The following is a 14547-nucleotide window of genomic DNA, read 5'->3' on the forward strand; positions in this document are numbered from 1 at the left end:
CAGCCTAAGAGAAGATCAATTCCTTTGAGAAGCTTTGAGAGAGCTGTTGATTGTATTTCTGGATGTTAGGGTTTGGAAGAGACCTCTGGAGAGCTTCCAGTCCCAGCCCCCTGCCACAGCAGGAGCAGAGAAACTAGCACAGGTCACACAGGAACACATCCAGACAGGGCTGGAGAGGCTCTAGACAAGGAGACTCCACAACCTCTCTGGGCAGCCTGTGCCAGGGCTCTCTCACCCTTACACTCAACAAGTTCTTCCTCATCTTGAGGTGGAGCTTCTTATGCTGCAGTTTCCATCCCTTGCCCCTTGTCCTGTGGCAGGGCACAGGTGAGCAGAGGCTGTGCCCATCCACTCCCTCTTGACCCCCAGTCCTCAGCTATTGATAAGCATTGATTAGAACCCCTCTCAGTCTTCTCTTTCCCAGACCAAATGTCCCAAATCACTCAGCATTTCCTCCTAATGCAGTGTTCCAGCACCTTCATTACCCTTGCAGCCCTCTCTTGGACTCTCTCCAGTAGGTCTCTGTCCCTCTTGCACTGGAGAGCCCAGAACTGGCTGCAGTATTCTAGATTAGGGCAGAGTAGTGGGGGAGGAGAACCTCCCTGGATCTACTGGCCACACTCTTCTGAATGCCCCCCAGGACCCTATTTGCCTTCTAGGCCACAATGGCACATTACTGTCTCACACAGAACTTGTTGCCCACCAGCACTCCCAGGTCCCTCTCCACAAGGCTGCTCTCCAGTAGATCACTTCCTAACCTGTACTTGGTGCAGTTCATTGTTCTTTCCCAGGTGCAGGATCCCTGTGGAACCTCATCCTGTTCCTCTCTGCCCAGCTCTCAGTCTGTCCAAGTCCCACTGCATGGCCACACAGCCTGCAGGTGTCTCAGCCAAGCCTCTCAATTTGGTATTGTACTGTCTTAGTTCTTCCATAAGTGCATTTAATTGTACTCCTTCTGTGTTTTGCCTTTCTGTAGGATCCCAAGAAGACAGAAAACATCTCAGAGTGGACATCAGTAACAAAGCTGTGGATTTCAATGTGATTATCACCACGTAAGTGCAATCATGGATAAGTGAGGTTTATTAGCTCCTGCTGACCTCTAGTGGTACAAGGAAATCCAGTGTTGGGAGCTGACAGAATCCCAGACGAAGCAGGTTGGAAAAGACCTCTAAACAGTTGGGTGAGATGGGAAGGGAGCTGATAGTTGCTTTCAGGGAATGGTTGCATAGACACAATGCAAGAGATGCAGCAGATATTCTCTGTTAGTTGCATGCTAACAGATGCATATTAGCTCGTGGTGAGGTTTGTACAGGCTTCTGCAGAGTACTACAGAAAGCATTGGCTGCTCAAGTAAAACTACTTGCTAGCAGTGATCTGCTTTATAAGCCCTGTGAGGAGAGGCTGAGGGAGCTGGGGGTGTGCAGCCTGCAGAAGAGGAGGCTCAGGGCTGACCTCATTGCTGTCTGCAGCTATCTGAAGGGGGGTTATTCCCAGGTGGGGTTGGTCTCTTGTGCCAGGCAAGCAGCAACAGAAGAAGAGGACACAGTGTGAAGTCGTGGCAGGGAGGTCTAGGTTGGATGTTAGGAGGAAGTTCCTGGCAGAGAGAGTGATTGGCATTGGAATGGGCTGCCCAGGGAGGTGGTGGAGTCACTGTGCCTGGAGGTGTTGAAGCCAAGCCTGGCTGGGGCACTTAGTGCCATGGTCTGGTTGCTTGGCCAGGTCTGGGTGCTAGGTTGGGCTGGCTGAGCTTGGAGCTCTCTTCCAACCTGCTTGATTCTATGATTCACAAAGACAGTCTACAGAGATGGACTGAAGGAGCTGGGGGTGTTGAGCCTGGGAAAGAGGAGGCTCCAGGGAGACCTAACAGCAGCCTGCCAGTACCTGAGGAGGGGTTGTAAGAGGGATGGAGAGAGACTGTGCACAAAGGCCTGCAGGGACAGGACAAGGGCAATGGCTTCAAACTAGAGCAGAGCAGATTTAGATTGGATGTGAGGAGCAAGTTCTGCACCATGAGGGTGATGGAACACTGCAGCAGGTTGCTCAGGGGAGGTGGTTGAGGCTGGAAACCCTGGAGGGTTTCAAGGTGAGACTCAACAGGGCTATGGGCATCCTGATCTGGTTGAGGATGTCCCTGCTGACTGCAGAAGGGGTTGGACTGGATGAGCTTTGGAGGTCTCTTCCAAACCAGACCGTTCTATGAAAGTAATATGTATCTATTGACATATATTATGTAACCAGCTGTGATGGTTTGGGTGTTCTCTGCCCCCCCACACTTTAGAAATCACCCAGACTAGACTCAGCCAGCTCTGGGAATTGAATGAAGCTCATATTTACAGCTAGCACAATAGACAAGCAGATAGTTACAGTATATGCAGTTACAGACAGAAGTAGACAAGGTAAAAAGGTAATACAGAAACACAGCAGCCCTGCCAGAAACCTGAGTCCCCAGGAGGGGCTCCCAACCACCCTATCACCTTCCCCCTACCCCTCTCAACCTTACCCCAGTCCCAAGGAAGAATGGAGGTTTGGCCAGGGGAGTTAGGAGGCAAAGTGGATTAGTCCAAACTGGAGGGTGAGGTTAGAGAGTAAGATGCAGCTCAGCCAGCAGCCCCAGTGAGAGTGGTTGTCTGTGCTTTAATTTCTTGTTCCCATACATCTCAGCAAGCCTGTGAGTGCAGCAGACATCACCACTGTTTCCCTTTCACAGCCTGGGATCTAGTTCTTCTCACCAAAACATTCTAGCCTGCTTCCAAACTAGCACACCAACAGAGACAAGCAAAGGAACTATGACACTGTTTGGCACTGCTGGGCAGCTTTGCTCAGCCTCCTCTAGTCACAGAATGGGTTAGGTTGGAAAGGACCTCAAAGCTCAGCCAGTCCCAACCCCCTGCCATAGGCAGGGACACCTCCCACTAGAACAGGTTGCTCAAGGCCTCATCCAGCCTGGCCTTGAACACCTCCAGGGAGGTGGTGGAGCACAGAAGCACCCAATGTGACCTTTGATCACATTGGGTGCTTCTGTGCTCCACAACCTCCCTGGGCAACCTGTGCCAGTGTCTCACCACCCTCACTGCACAGAACCCTTCCCTAACATCCAGTTTCAATCTCCCCTCTGCCAGTTCAAACCCATTCCTCCTCCTGTCATTACCAGACCTTGTCAATAGTCCCTCCCCAGCCCTCCTGTAGCCCCCTTCAGACACTGCAAGGCCACTCCAAGGTCTCCATGAAGCCTTCTCTTCTCCAGGCTGCACAGCCCCAACTCTCTCAGCCTGTCCTCAGAGCAGAGCTGCTGCAGCCCTCTCAGCATCTTGGTGGCCTCCTCTGCACTGGCTCCAACACTTCCATGTCCTTCTTGTGCTGGGGGCTCCAGAACTGCACCCAGGGCTTCAGGGAGGTCTGAGGAGAGCAGAGGCAAGGGGCAGAATCCCCTCCCTTGCCCTGCTGCCCACACTGCTCTTGCTGCAGCCCAGCACAGGGTTGTGTCTGGGCTGCACTCCCACTGCAGGCTCCTGTTGAGCTTTTCACCACCCCAGACCCCCAGGGCCTGTTCCTCAGGGCTGCTCTCAGCCATTCCCCACCCACTCCAAAGTCTCCTGGAAGCCTTCTCTTCTCCAGGCTGAAGTGCCCCGACGGGGACAGTCTCCATAACCCTTAAGAGAGTTCAATCTGCTGGTGACAGCCTGCCTTCAGTGTGTGCTTTGTGATCCCTCTCTCTGGCAGGTACAACAGTGCCATCAGCAGCTCAGAGGACCGGGGCTTGTTTCGCAGGCTGAAGCTCAACTATGCGATATTCGACGAGGGCCACATGCTGAAGAACATGAGCTCCGTGCGCTACCAGCACCTCATGACCATCAATGTAAGCCCTCCGTGTGCTGCTGCTGCTGCTGCTGCCTCACAGCCTGCAGCTCCTGCCTTCTCTGCTTTGTAGTTATGGGCTGGCAGAAACTGGAGGCTGAACTTCACAGCTGATCACAGAGCGTTAGAGGTTAGAAAGGACCTCCAGAGATCACCCAGCGCACAAAGAGTGGCTGTCAGTGGCTCCGTGGCCAAGTGGAGGCCAGTGACAAGCAGAGTCCCTCAGGGATCAGTCCTGGCACCAGTCTTGTTCAACAGCTTTGTGGGTGCCATGGACAGTGGCACTGAGTGCAGCCTCAGCAGGTTTGCTGCCCACACCAAGCTGTGTGGTGCAGCAGGCAGGCTGGAGGGCAGGGATCCATCCAGAGGGAGCTGCACAGGCTGCAGAGGTGGGCACAAGCCAAGCTCAGGAGGTGCAACAAGACCAAGTGCAAGGTCCTGCAGCTGGGTCGGGGCAATGCCAAGCACAAATGCAGGCTGGGCAGTGAGTGGCTGGAGAGCAGCCCTGAGGAGAGGGACTTGGGGGTGCTGGTGGAGGAGAAGCTCAACAGGAGCCAGCAGTGTGCACTTGCAGCCCAGAAAGCCAAGCAGAGCCTGGGCTGCAGCAGCAGAAGTGTGGCCAGCATGGCCAGGGAGGGGATTCTCCCCCTCTGCTGTGCTCTGCTGAGACCCCACCTGGAGTACTGCATCCAGTTCTGGAGCCCCTGGGACAAGAGGGCTGTGGAGATGCTGGAGAGTGTCCAGAGCAGGACCAGCAGAATGCTCAGAGGCTGCAGCAGCTCTGCTGTGAGCACAGCCTGAAAGAGTTGGGGCTGTGCAGGCTGGAGCAGAGGAGGCTCCCAGGTGACCTTCTTGTGGCCTTCCAGGATCTGAAGGGGCCTCCAAAAAAGCTGGGGAGGGACTTTTTAGCCTCTGAGTGACAGGAGTGGGGGGAATGGAGCAAAGCTGGAGGTGGGGAGAGTGAGGCTGGAGGTGAGGAGGAAGTTGTTGAGCAGGAGAGTGGTGAGAGGCCCAGGGAGGTGATTGAGGCCCCATGGTTGGAGGTGTTTCAGGCCAGGCTGGCTGAGGCTGTGGTCAGCCTGCTCTGGGGTAGGGTGTCCCTGGCCATGGCAGGGGGTTGGAATTAGATAATCTTTGTGGTCCCTTCCAACCCTGACTGGCTCTATGATCCAGTCTAACTGCCCTGCCAAGGCAGGATCACTCAGGGTAGTCCACACAGGAATTAATCCAGCTGTGATTGGCAAAGTCTCCAGAAAAGGAGACTCCACAATCCCCCATGGTAGCCTGCTCCAGGGCTCCATCACCCTCACTGTAGAGAAATTTCTCCTCATGTTGAGTTGAAACCTTCTCTATTCCAGTTTGCATCCATTACTGCTTGGCTTATTGCTGTGCACCACCACAAAGAGCTTGGCCCCCTCCACTTGACACCCACCCCTCAGATGCTGATGGGCATTGCTCTTATCTCCTCTCAGCCTTCTCTTCCCCAGACTAACCAGCCCCAGGGCTCTCAGGCTCTCTCCTTAGGGGAGATGCTCAAGTCCCCCACTCATCCTTGTGGCTCTCTGTTGGCCTCTCTCCAGCAGATCCCTGTCTCTCTTAAATTGGGCAGCCCTGAAGTGGACAGATAGTCCAGAGATTGCAGTGTGTGAGTGGATGTAAGAGTTGGTGTGGTCCTAGGGATGGGTTCTGCATTGTGAGATGTTACAAAGTAATGCACTGAGTCTCCTGCAGCATCATCCCATGGGTCACAGTGGCTCAGTTCCAGTGTCAGCAACTCTGTGGTTTGATGTCACAGTAGAGAAGATTGGAAAAGTGCAGTTCTCATAACTTGTGCTGTAACACTGTGGCCTTCAAGGACCTGCTCTGATAGGGCTGTAAGAAGTGGTGGAACACTGGAACAGGTTGCCCAGGGAGGTGGTTGAGGCTCTATCCCTGGAGATATTGAAGGTGAGGCTGGAGAGGGCTGTGGGCAACCTGATCTAGCTGAGGATGCCCCTGCAGACTGCAGAGGGAGTGTGTTGGACTGAGTGACCTTTGGATGTCCCTTCCACCCCAGGCCACCCTGTGATTCTATGAAACATTACTCCTACAGCTTCATGAAGCTTGTGGTCTGGATCAGCTGAGTTTGAAAGAGAGAAGCCCTAATGGAGTCAATTTTAAGCTTCTGGAACAGTCTTAACACTGATTCAACACCACACAGATCCAAAACCTGAAACTTACTCCATGAGATCTAAATGTCCACACCGAGTCTAAATAGCTGCCATTTCATCCAGATTAAGCTCAGTTTCAGTTCTCTGTAGCTGTGCTGTGCCTGGCAATACTCATTTTCAACTAACATTTCTCACTGCTCTCTTCCCCCTGGGGATAAACAGGCCAAGAATCGCCTGCTGCTGACGGGGACCCCAGTTCAGAACAATCTGCTGGAGCTGATGTCCCTCCTGAATTTTGTTATGCCACACATGTTCAGCAGCAGCACAAGTGAAATCAGAAGGATGTTCTCTTCAAAAACAGTGAGTGTCAGAGCCTTCTCTCCTTCAGAATTGCTTTTGACGTGAGGTTTGCTGTTGGTTGTGGGGTTGGTTTTTGAACACTGCCGTTGCTGCATGACTTCTGTTACTGGTACCTTGTGGAAATGGGTAATGTGTTTGTGGCCATATAGAAAGTCAGATAAGCCTGGAAGGGGCCTTACAGATCATCTAATCCAACCTCCCTGCCTTAGATGATCTCTAAGGTCTCATGGGTAGTGACACCTTGCAACTAGCCCAGCTTACTCAAGGCCCTGTCCAGCCCAGCCTTCAACATCCCCAAGGAGAGCACATCCCCAACCTGCACAATCCATTCCAGAGTCTTGCCACCCTCCTAGTGAAGAATTGCTTCCTAAGATCCAATCCAAACCTATTCTTCAATTTCAATCCATCTTCCCTTGTCTTATCACTGGACACTCCTGGAAAAAGTCCCTCTGTAGCCTTCCTGTAGAATCCCTTCAGGGAGCTCTAAGGTCCCCCCAGAGTATTCTTCAGGCTGAACAATCCCAGCTTCCTCAGCCTGTCCTCCTAACAGTGGTGGTCCAGCCCCTGCATCATCTTTGTGGCCTCCTCTGGCCTTGTTCCAAGAGATCTATGTGCCTCTCACAGTGGGCACACCAGACCTGGGTGCAGTTTTCCAGCTGGGGTCTCAGCAGAGCAGAGCAAAGGGGCAGAATCCCCTCTCCCACCTGCTGCCCACACTCCTCCTGATGCTTCCCAGGATACATTTGGTCTTCTGGGCTGCCTCGGGGCACTGCTGGCTCCTGGGAAGCTTCTCATCCATCAGCACCCCCAAGTCTTTCTCTTCATGCCTGTTCTTAACCCATTCTGTACCCAGTTTAGATTTGTGCCTGCAGCTGACCCAGCTGCAGGACCCTGCACTGTGCAGGTGGCACTGGCCCATTTCCGCAGCCTGTCAAGGTCCCTTCAGATGCCATCCCTGCCCTCAAGCAAGGCCACCTCACCACACAGCTTGGTGCCATCAGCAAACCTGATGAGAATCATAGAATCAACCAGGTTGGAAGAGACCTCCAAGCTCATCCAGTCCAACCTAGCACCCAGCCCTATCCAGTCAACCAGACCATGGCACCGAGTGCCTCATCGAGGCTTTCGTTGAAGACCTCAAGGGACGGTGCCTCCACCACCTCCCTGGGCAGCCCATTCCAATGGGAAATCACTCTCTCTGAGGGTGCACTCAATGCCATTGTCCATGTCACTGACAATGTTGAACAGCACTGGCCCCAGAACAGAGCCCTGAAGAGCTCCACTTGTCTCTGGTCTCCACATGGACATTGAGCTATTAACCACAGCACTTTGAGTGCCGCTTTCTAGCCAGTTCCTTAGCCACCAAGTGGTCCATCCATCAAATCCATCATAGAGGCAAGGATGTCATGTGGGACAGTGTCAAATGCCTTGCACAAAGCCATGGAAAGCAAGAGTGAACTTAAAGATCACAGTATCACAGTATCACCAAGGTTGGAAGAGACCTCACAGATCATCAAGTCCAACCCTTTAGCACAGAGCTCAAGGCCAGACCATGGCACCAAGTGCCACGTCCAGTCCTGCCTTGAACAGCTCCAGGGACGGCGACTCCACCACCTCCCCGGGCAGCCCATTCCAGTGTCCAATGACTCTCTCAGGGAAGAACTTTCTCCTCACCTCCAGCCTAAATCTCCCCTGGCACAGCCTGAGGCTGTGTCCTCTTGTTCTGGTGCTGGCCACCTGAGAGAAGAGAGCAACCTCCTCCTGGCCACAACCTCCCCTCAGGTAGTTGTAGACAGCAATAAGGTCTCCCCTGAGCCTCCTCTTCTCCAGGCTAACCAATCCCAGCTCCCTCAGCCTCTCCTCGTAGGGCTGTGCTCAAGGCCTCTCCCCAGCCTCGTTGCCCTTCTCTGGACACGCTCAAGCATCTCAATGTCCCTCCTAAACTGGGGGGCCCAGAACTGAACACAGCACTCAAGGTGTGGTCTAAGCAGTGCAGAGTAGAGGGGCAGAATGACCTCCCTGCTCCTGCTGGCCACACCATTCCTGATGCAGGCCAGGATGCCACTGGGTGGTTCTGATAGGTCATAGAATGGTCTGGCTTGGAAGGGACCTCCCAAGGTCATCTTGTCCAGCCTCTCTGCAGTCAGCAGGGGCATCCTCAACTACATGTGTCTCTGCTGGCTGGGGTTTTCATGGAGATAGAATAGTTCAGGTAGTGTTGTTACAGCTGAAAGCTTTTCACTCTGACTCAATGCTTGCAATATTTCCTTAGAAGAGCGCCGAAGAGCAGAGCATATACGAGAAGGAGAGGATTGCACATGCAAAGCAGATCATAAAGCCATTCATCCTCAGAAGAGTAAAAGATGAGGTAATGTTTCCATCTTGGAAGTAATGTTTTCGTGTTCTCAAAGAGCCTGATGGTCCTTTGAGACTAACAGTAGAGTTCAGGGTCAGATTTTGTCAGTTTTAGCTGTCTGTCGAAGAAGAACAAGAAACTTGAGCTACCTTTCATCTTGCAGGAGTTTGCAGGTGAAAGTGTGACTTGCTGCAGCTTTGGGTTTGATGTGTAGCATTTGCTGACTGTTTGCAGTTGGGAATTGTACTTAGGAAATCACAGAATCACTGGAAATAGCTGGCTGGAAGAGACTTCCAAGCTCACCCAGTCCAACCTTCCACCCAGCAATGCAGGCTCAACACCAAGCCATGTCCCTAAGCCCCAGCTCCACAGGCTGCTGAAACACTCCAGGGATGGGGTCTCCAGCACTGCCCTGGGCAGAGCATTCCAGTGGCTGAGAACTCTCTCTGGCAAGAAATATTTCCTGGCATCCAGCCTGAACCTGCCCTGGGGCAGCTTGGAACCATTTCCTCTGCTCCTGTGCCTTGCCACCAAGGAGCAGAGCCTGCCCCCTCCTCGCTCCACCCTCCTTTCAGGGAGCTGTAGAGAGCAATGAGCTCTGCCCTCAGCCTCCTCTTCTGCAGTCTGAACACCCTCAGCTCCTCCTCATAGCCCAGGTGCTCCAGGCCCTTTTCCAGCCTCGTTGCCCTTCTCTGGACAGGCTTCAGCACCTCAATGCCCGTCTTGTAGTGAGGGGTCCAGAACTGAACCCAACACTCGAGGTGTGGCCTCCCCAGTGCTGAGCACAAAAGGATGATCACCTCCCTCTTCCTGCTGTCCACAGTGTTCTAATCCAAGCTGGGATGCCATTGGCTTCCTTGGCCACCTGGAGGACCTGCTGCTTGGCCTTACTGAACTTCACCCAGTGATCCTTTGCCCATTGGTCTCACCTCGTTGGTCTTCCCTGTCCAGGTCCTGCTGCAAAGCCTCACTACCCTCTAGCAGATGGACACAACTTGGTGTCATCTGCAGATTTACTGATGGTGCCTCAAGGCCCTCATCTAGATGATTGCTAAAGATGTTCAGGAGGACAGGACCCAGCACTGAACCCTGGGGGATGACTGGTGACTGGGCACTGGCCAGACTTAACTCCATTCCCACCACTCTTTGGGCCCAGCCATCCTGCCAGTGTTTTATGCAGTGCAGAGTGCTCTGAAGGATGATTCTAAAGACTAGTAAGGGATGAAACATGAGAAATTCTTCATATCCACCACAGAAATCCTTCTGACTGTACATTACAGTCAATTAAAGTCATTGCAGCAGCATATGTCCACATGGGTGTTTGCAGGGAACTCTGACTAGAAAATTAGCTGTCATCAGAATGTTTCTTTTTCATTCTAAAATCCCAAACCTGCTTTAAATTCTGCTTTTTAGAATTCAGTGGGTAGAAGGAAGTGAAAATGAATGCTGGTCTGAAAGGTGTCTCTGCACTTGCATATTTGAAGAGTCACAGGCTCACAGGATATTAGAGTTTGGAAAAGACCTCTGGAGATCTCCCAGTCCAGCCCCCCTGGCAGAGCAGGAGCAGAGAATCGAGCACAGGTCACACAGGAACACATCCAGACAGGGCTGGAAGGGCTCCAGAGGAGACTCCACAACCTCTCTGGGCAGCCTGTGCCAGGGCTCTCTCACCCTTACACTCAACAAGTTCTTCCTCATGCTGAGGTGGAGCTTCCTGTGCTGCAGTTTCCATCCCTTGCCCCTTGTCCTGTGGCAGGGCAGAGGTGAGCAGAGGCTGTCCCTGTGCCTTCCTTCCTGACCCCCAGCCCTCAGCTCTTGACAGACATTGCTCAGATCCCCTCTCAGCCTTCTCCTCTGCAGCCTAAGCAGCCCCAGGGCTCTCAGCCTCTCCTCCTCAGGCAGTGCTGCAGCCCCTTCAGCATCCTTGTAGCCCTCCCTTGGGCTCTCTCCAGCAGATCCCTGTCCTTCTTCAACTGGGGAACCCAGAACTGGATGCAGTATTCTAGCTGGGGCCTCATCAGGGCAGAGGGTCAGAAAACCTCCCTGGATCTGCTGGACACACTCTTCTTAATAACCCCCAGGATCCCACTGGCCTTCTTGGCCACAAGGACACGTTGCTGTCCCATGGATGACTTGTCAGTGGTTTGAAGGAGACATCTCTGATTAGCAGGGGTGTAGGTTGCAGGTATTGGAGGTGTAATTGTCTTGTGCAGTTCTGGAGGGTGCAGCCTGTGTCAGTAAGGGAGGGCAGGGGGTGATGCATGATGCAAATCAAGTTCTTCTTGTAAGATGGTGCAGGATCCCTGACCATTCACTACACTGCAGTAGTTTTTAACCTGCTATGGTTTTATTTTGTCAGGTCCTTAAACAGCTACCTGCCAAAAAAGATGTCATTGAAGTATGTGAGATGTCTGAGAAACAGGAGCAGTTATACTGTGATCTCTTGAACAGGCTCAAGACGACCATTAACGGGAACGGTACGTGAGCATCTCATTCCCTTCTGGGCTCTTCTCTGCCCACACAGATGTGGCTACAAAGCCCTTACTTGGCAGCAGCATCTAAGAGTCATAAACATCCTCCCTAGGGATTTTTCCCAAGTTCAAGTATCATAGAATCACAGAATCAAGCAGATTGGAAGAGAGCTTCAAGCTCAGCCAGCCCAACCTAGCACCCAGCCCTGCCCAAGCAACCAGACCATGGCACTTAGTGCCCCAGACAGGCTTAGCTTCAACACCTCCAGGGACAGAGACTCCACCACCTCCCTGGGCAGCCCATTCCAATGCCAATCACTCTGTCAAGAACTTCATAGACTCACAGAATCAAGCAGGTTGGAAGAGAGCTCCAAGCTCAGCCAGCCCAACCTAGCACCCAGCCCTGGCCAATCAACCAGACCATGGCACTAAGTGCCCCATTGCTGTCCCTGGGGCTGTTCAAGGCAGGATTGGACGTGGCACTTGGTGCCATGGTCTGGCCTTGAGCTCTGTGCTAAAGGGTTGGACTTGATGATCTATGAGGTCTCTTCCAACCTTGGTGATACTGTGATAACCCCAGCAATGGTGACTCCGCCACCTCCCTGGGTGAAACATCAAATGTGTTCTAACAAAGTTACCTAGAGAAATAAACAGTGTCTCACTGAATCTTAAGGGTTGGAAAAGGATCATCCAGTCCAAACCCCCTTCCAAAAGCAGGATCACCCATGGCAGATGCATGTAGCAAGCAAGACTTGCAACACAACCTGGGCAGGAGCATGAAATGCTGCATCCTGTCCCAAAACTGTTGCTCAGCTCTCATCTCTGGGGTGCAAGATGGAGCAGTAACAGGGAAAGAAGTGGGCAAGGGATGGTTAGCAAGGCAATATTGAGAGTGATCCCACAACAGAACCACAGAATATTAGAGGTTGGAAGGGACCTCCAGACATCATCCAGTCCAACCTCCCTGCCAAAGGCACCCAGGGGAGTCCACACAGGAATGCATCCACCTGGGGTTTGAAAGTGTCCAGAGAAGGAGACTCCACAACCTCTCTGGGCAGCCTGCTCCAGGGCTCTGTCACCCTCACCCTAAAGAAGTTTCTCCCCAGGTTGAGCTGAAACCTTCTCTGTTCCAGTTTGTATCCATTGCTCCTTGGCTTATTGCTGTGCACCACCAAAAAGAGCTTGGCCTCCTCCACTTGGCACCCACCCCTCAGATGTTGATAGGCATTGCTCAGATCCCCTCTCAGCCTTCTCTTCTCCAGACTAACCAGCCCCAGGGCTCTCAGTCTTTCTCCACAGAGGAGATGCTCAAGTCCCCAAATCATCTTCATGTCTGTCTGCTGGACTCCTTCCATCCGATCCCTGCCTCTCTTAAATTGGGGAGCCCAAAACTGGACACAATACTGCAGATGTAATCTCAGCAGGGCAAAGTAGAGAGGGAGAAGAACCTCTCTAGCCCTGCTGGACATGCTTGACACCTCTCCATACTGCTTCTGAGCAGACTTTATTGCTTTGTTTGCAGAGAAGAACTCTGACATGGGGAATGTGATGATGCAGCTGAGGAAAATGGCTAACCACCCTCTCTTGCATAGGCAGTACTACACAGATGAGAAGCTTAGGACAATGTCCATGCTTATGCTCAAGGTAAGGTGATGAGATCCAGAAGCAATCCTTGTGTCAGGTACTGGATTGGAGAGAGCAGTTGTGGGACTGCATCTCTGATGCTCTGAGCCAGCTCTGTGTGTGTTTAACACTGATTTATGTGTCAGATACTGGACTGGAGAGAGCATTTGTGGGAGTGCATCTCTGCTGCTCTGAGCCAGCTCTGTGTGTGTTTAACATTGATTTATGTGTCTCTGTCTTTTCCAGTGTATCTAAGGATTGGCTCTCCCTTGTAGGGAATAAGTCTTCAGGGGAAGAGGTCAGAAAGAGGGGTAAAAGGTCATAGGGCTTGATAGGCACTAGGTGACTGCTGTGAAGGTTGAGCATAAACTTAATTTTGGATACTAAAAGCTGCATTGCAAAGTGATCATCCTAGACTATAAACATGGGCTTGCAGAGGAGGCTCAGGGGTGACCTCATTGCTTTTTACAGCTACCTGAAGGGAGGCTGTAGCCAGGTGGGGTTGGGCTCTTGTGCCAGGCAAGCAGCAACAGAAGAAGGGGACACAGTGTGAAGTTGTGCCAGGGGAGGTCTAGGCTGGATGTTGTTAGGAAGTTGTTGTCAGAGAGAGTGATTGGCATTGGAATGGGCTGCCCAGGGAGGTGGTGGAGTGGCTGTGCCTGGAGGTGCTCAAGCAAAGCCTGGCTGGGACACTTAGAATCATAAAATCAGTCAGTGTTGAAAGGGAGCACAAGGAGCAGCCAGTTCCAACCCCCCTGCCATGGGCAGGGACACCCTACCCTAGAGCAGGCTGCCCACAGCCTCAGCCAGCCTGGCCTGAAACACCTCCAGCCATGGGGCCTCAACCACCTCCCTGGGCAACCCATTCCAGCCTCTCACCACTCTCATGCTCAACAACTTCTTCCTTACCTCCAGCCTCACTCTCCCCACCTCCAGCTTTGCTCCATTCCCCCTACTCCTGTCACTCCCTGACAGCCTAAAAAGTCCCTCCCCAGCTTTTCTGTAGACCCCCTTCAGAACCTGGAAGGCCACAAGAAGGTCACCTGGGAGCCTCCAAATTGGCATTGGAATGGGCTGTCCAGGGAGGTGGTGGCATTGCTGTCCCTGGAGGTGTTGAGGAAAAGGCTTGAATGGGGCTCTTAGTGCCATGGTCTGGTTGATTGGCCAGGGCTGGGTGCTAGGTTGGACTGGCTGAGCTTGGAGCATTCTTCCAACCTGCCTGAGTTTATGATTGACCAGGGCTGGGTGCTAGGTTGGACTGGCTGAGCTTGGAGCTCTCTTCTAACCTGCTGGACTCTGTGACCTGTTGTAGGTTGCAGGAGCCACGCTCTGGCATTTGTCAGTATGTCCTTGTGCTGCTTTCCTCTTTCAGAGGTGTTGTGTGTTCCTGCATGGTGCTTTGGTTTGGTCTGGTCTGCCTGTGCTGCATTACTGCCCTTCCTTTTCTTTGACAGGAGCCCACCCACAGCGATGCTAACCCTGACCTGATCTGTGAAGATATGGCAGTAATGACAGATTTTGAGCTGCATCTGCTCTGTAAGCAATATTCTCACATCAGTGACTTCAAGTTAGACATGGATCAGATCTTGGATTCTGGGAAGTTTAGAGCACTGGAACGAATTCTCTCTGACCTTAAAGAGAAGGTTAGTACTAGGGATGGCTGCAGTGTCTTTCCCTCTCCATCTTCAGGATGCTCTAGATGCTAATTTAACTAAGATGCCTATCTGCTAGC

At 52.5% G+C, this 14547-nt stretch overlaps 1 protein-coding gene across 4 annotated transcripts in view; it reads left to right on the forward strand.

The window, feature by feature from the left end:
* The window catches only part of SMARCAD1 (SWI/SNF-related, matrix-associated actin-dependent regulator of chromatin, subfamily a, containing DEAD/H box 1), an 83140-nt gene that overhangs the window by 60513 nt on the left and 8080 nt on the right, over positions 1-14547 (forward strand). Inside the window, exons 14-20 of one of the 4 annotated variants that reach the window (XM_064148338.1) lie at positions 977-1052; positions 3721-3856; positions 6228-6365; positions 8638-8733; positions 11081-11198; positions 12715-12836; positions 14270-14458. In XM_064148338.1, the coding sequence (XP_064004408.1) occupies positions 977-1052; positions 3721-3856; positions 6228-6365; positions 8638-8733; positions 11081-11198; positions 12715-12836; positions 14270-14458 (875 nt within the window). The remainder of the gene's footprint in view (positions 1-976; positions 1053-3720; positions 3857-6227; positions 6366-8637; positions 8734-11080; positions 11199-12714; positions 12837-14269; positions 14459-14547) is intronic. The other 3 variants (XM_064148339.1, XM_064148340.1, XM_064148341.1) reach the window with 3 other exon arrangements.

The sequence above is a fragment of the Pogoniulus pusillus genome, chromosome 9 (assembly GCF_015220805.1).
Source record: "Pogoniulus pusillus isolate bPogPus1 chromosome 9, bPogPus1.pri, whole genome shotgun sequence".
In the NCBI taxonomy this organism is placed as follows: domain Eukaryota; kingdom Metazoa; phylum Chordata; class Aves; order Piciformes; family Lybiidae; genus Pogoniulus; species Pogoniulus pusillus.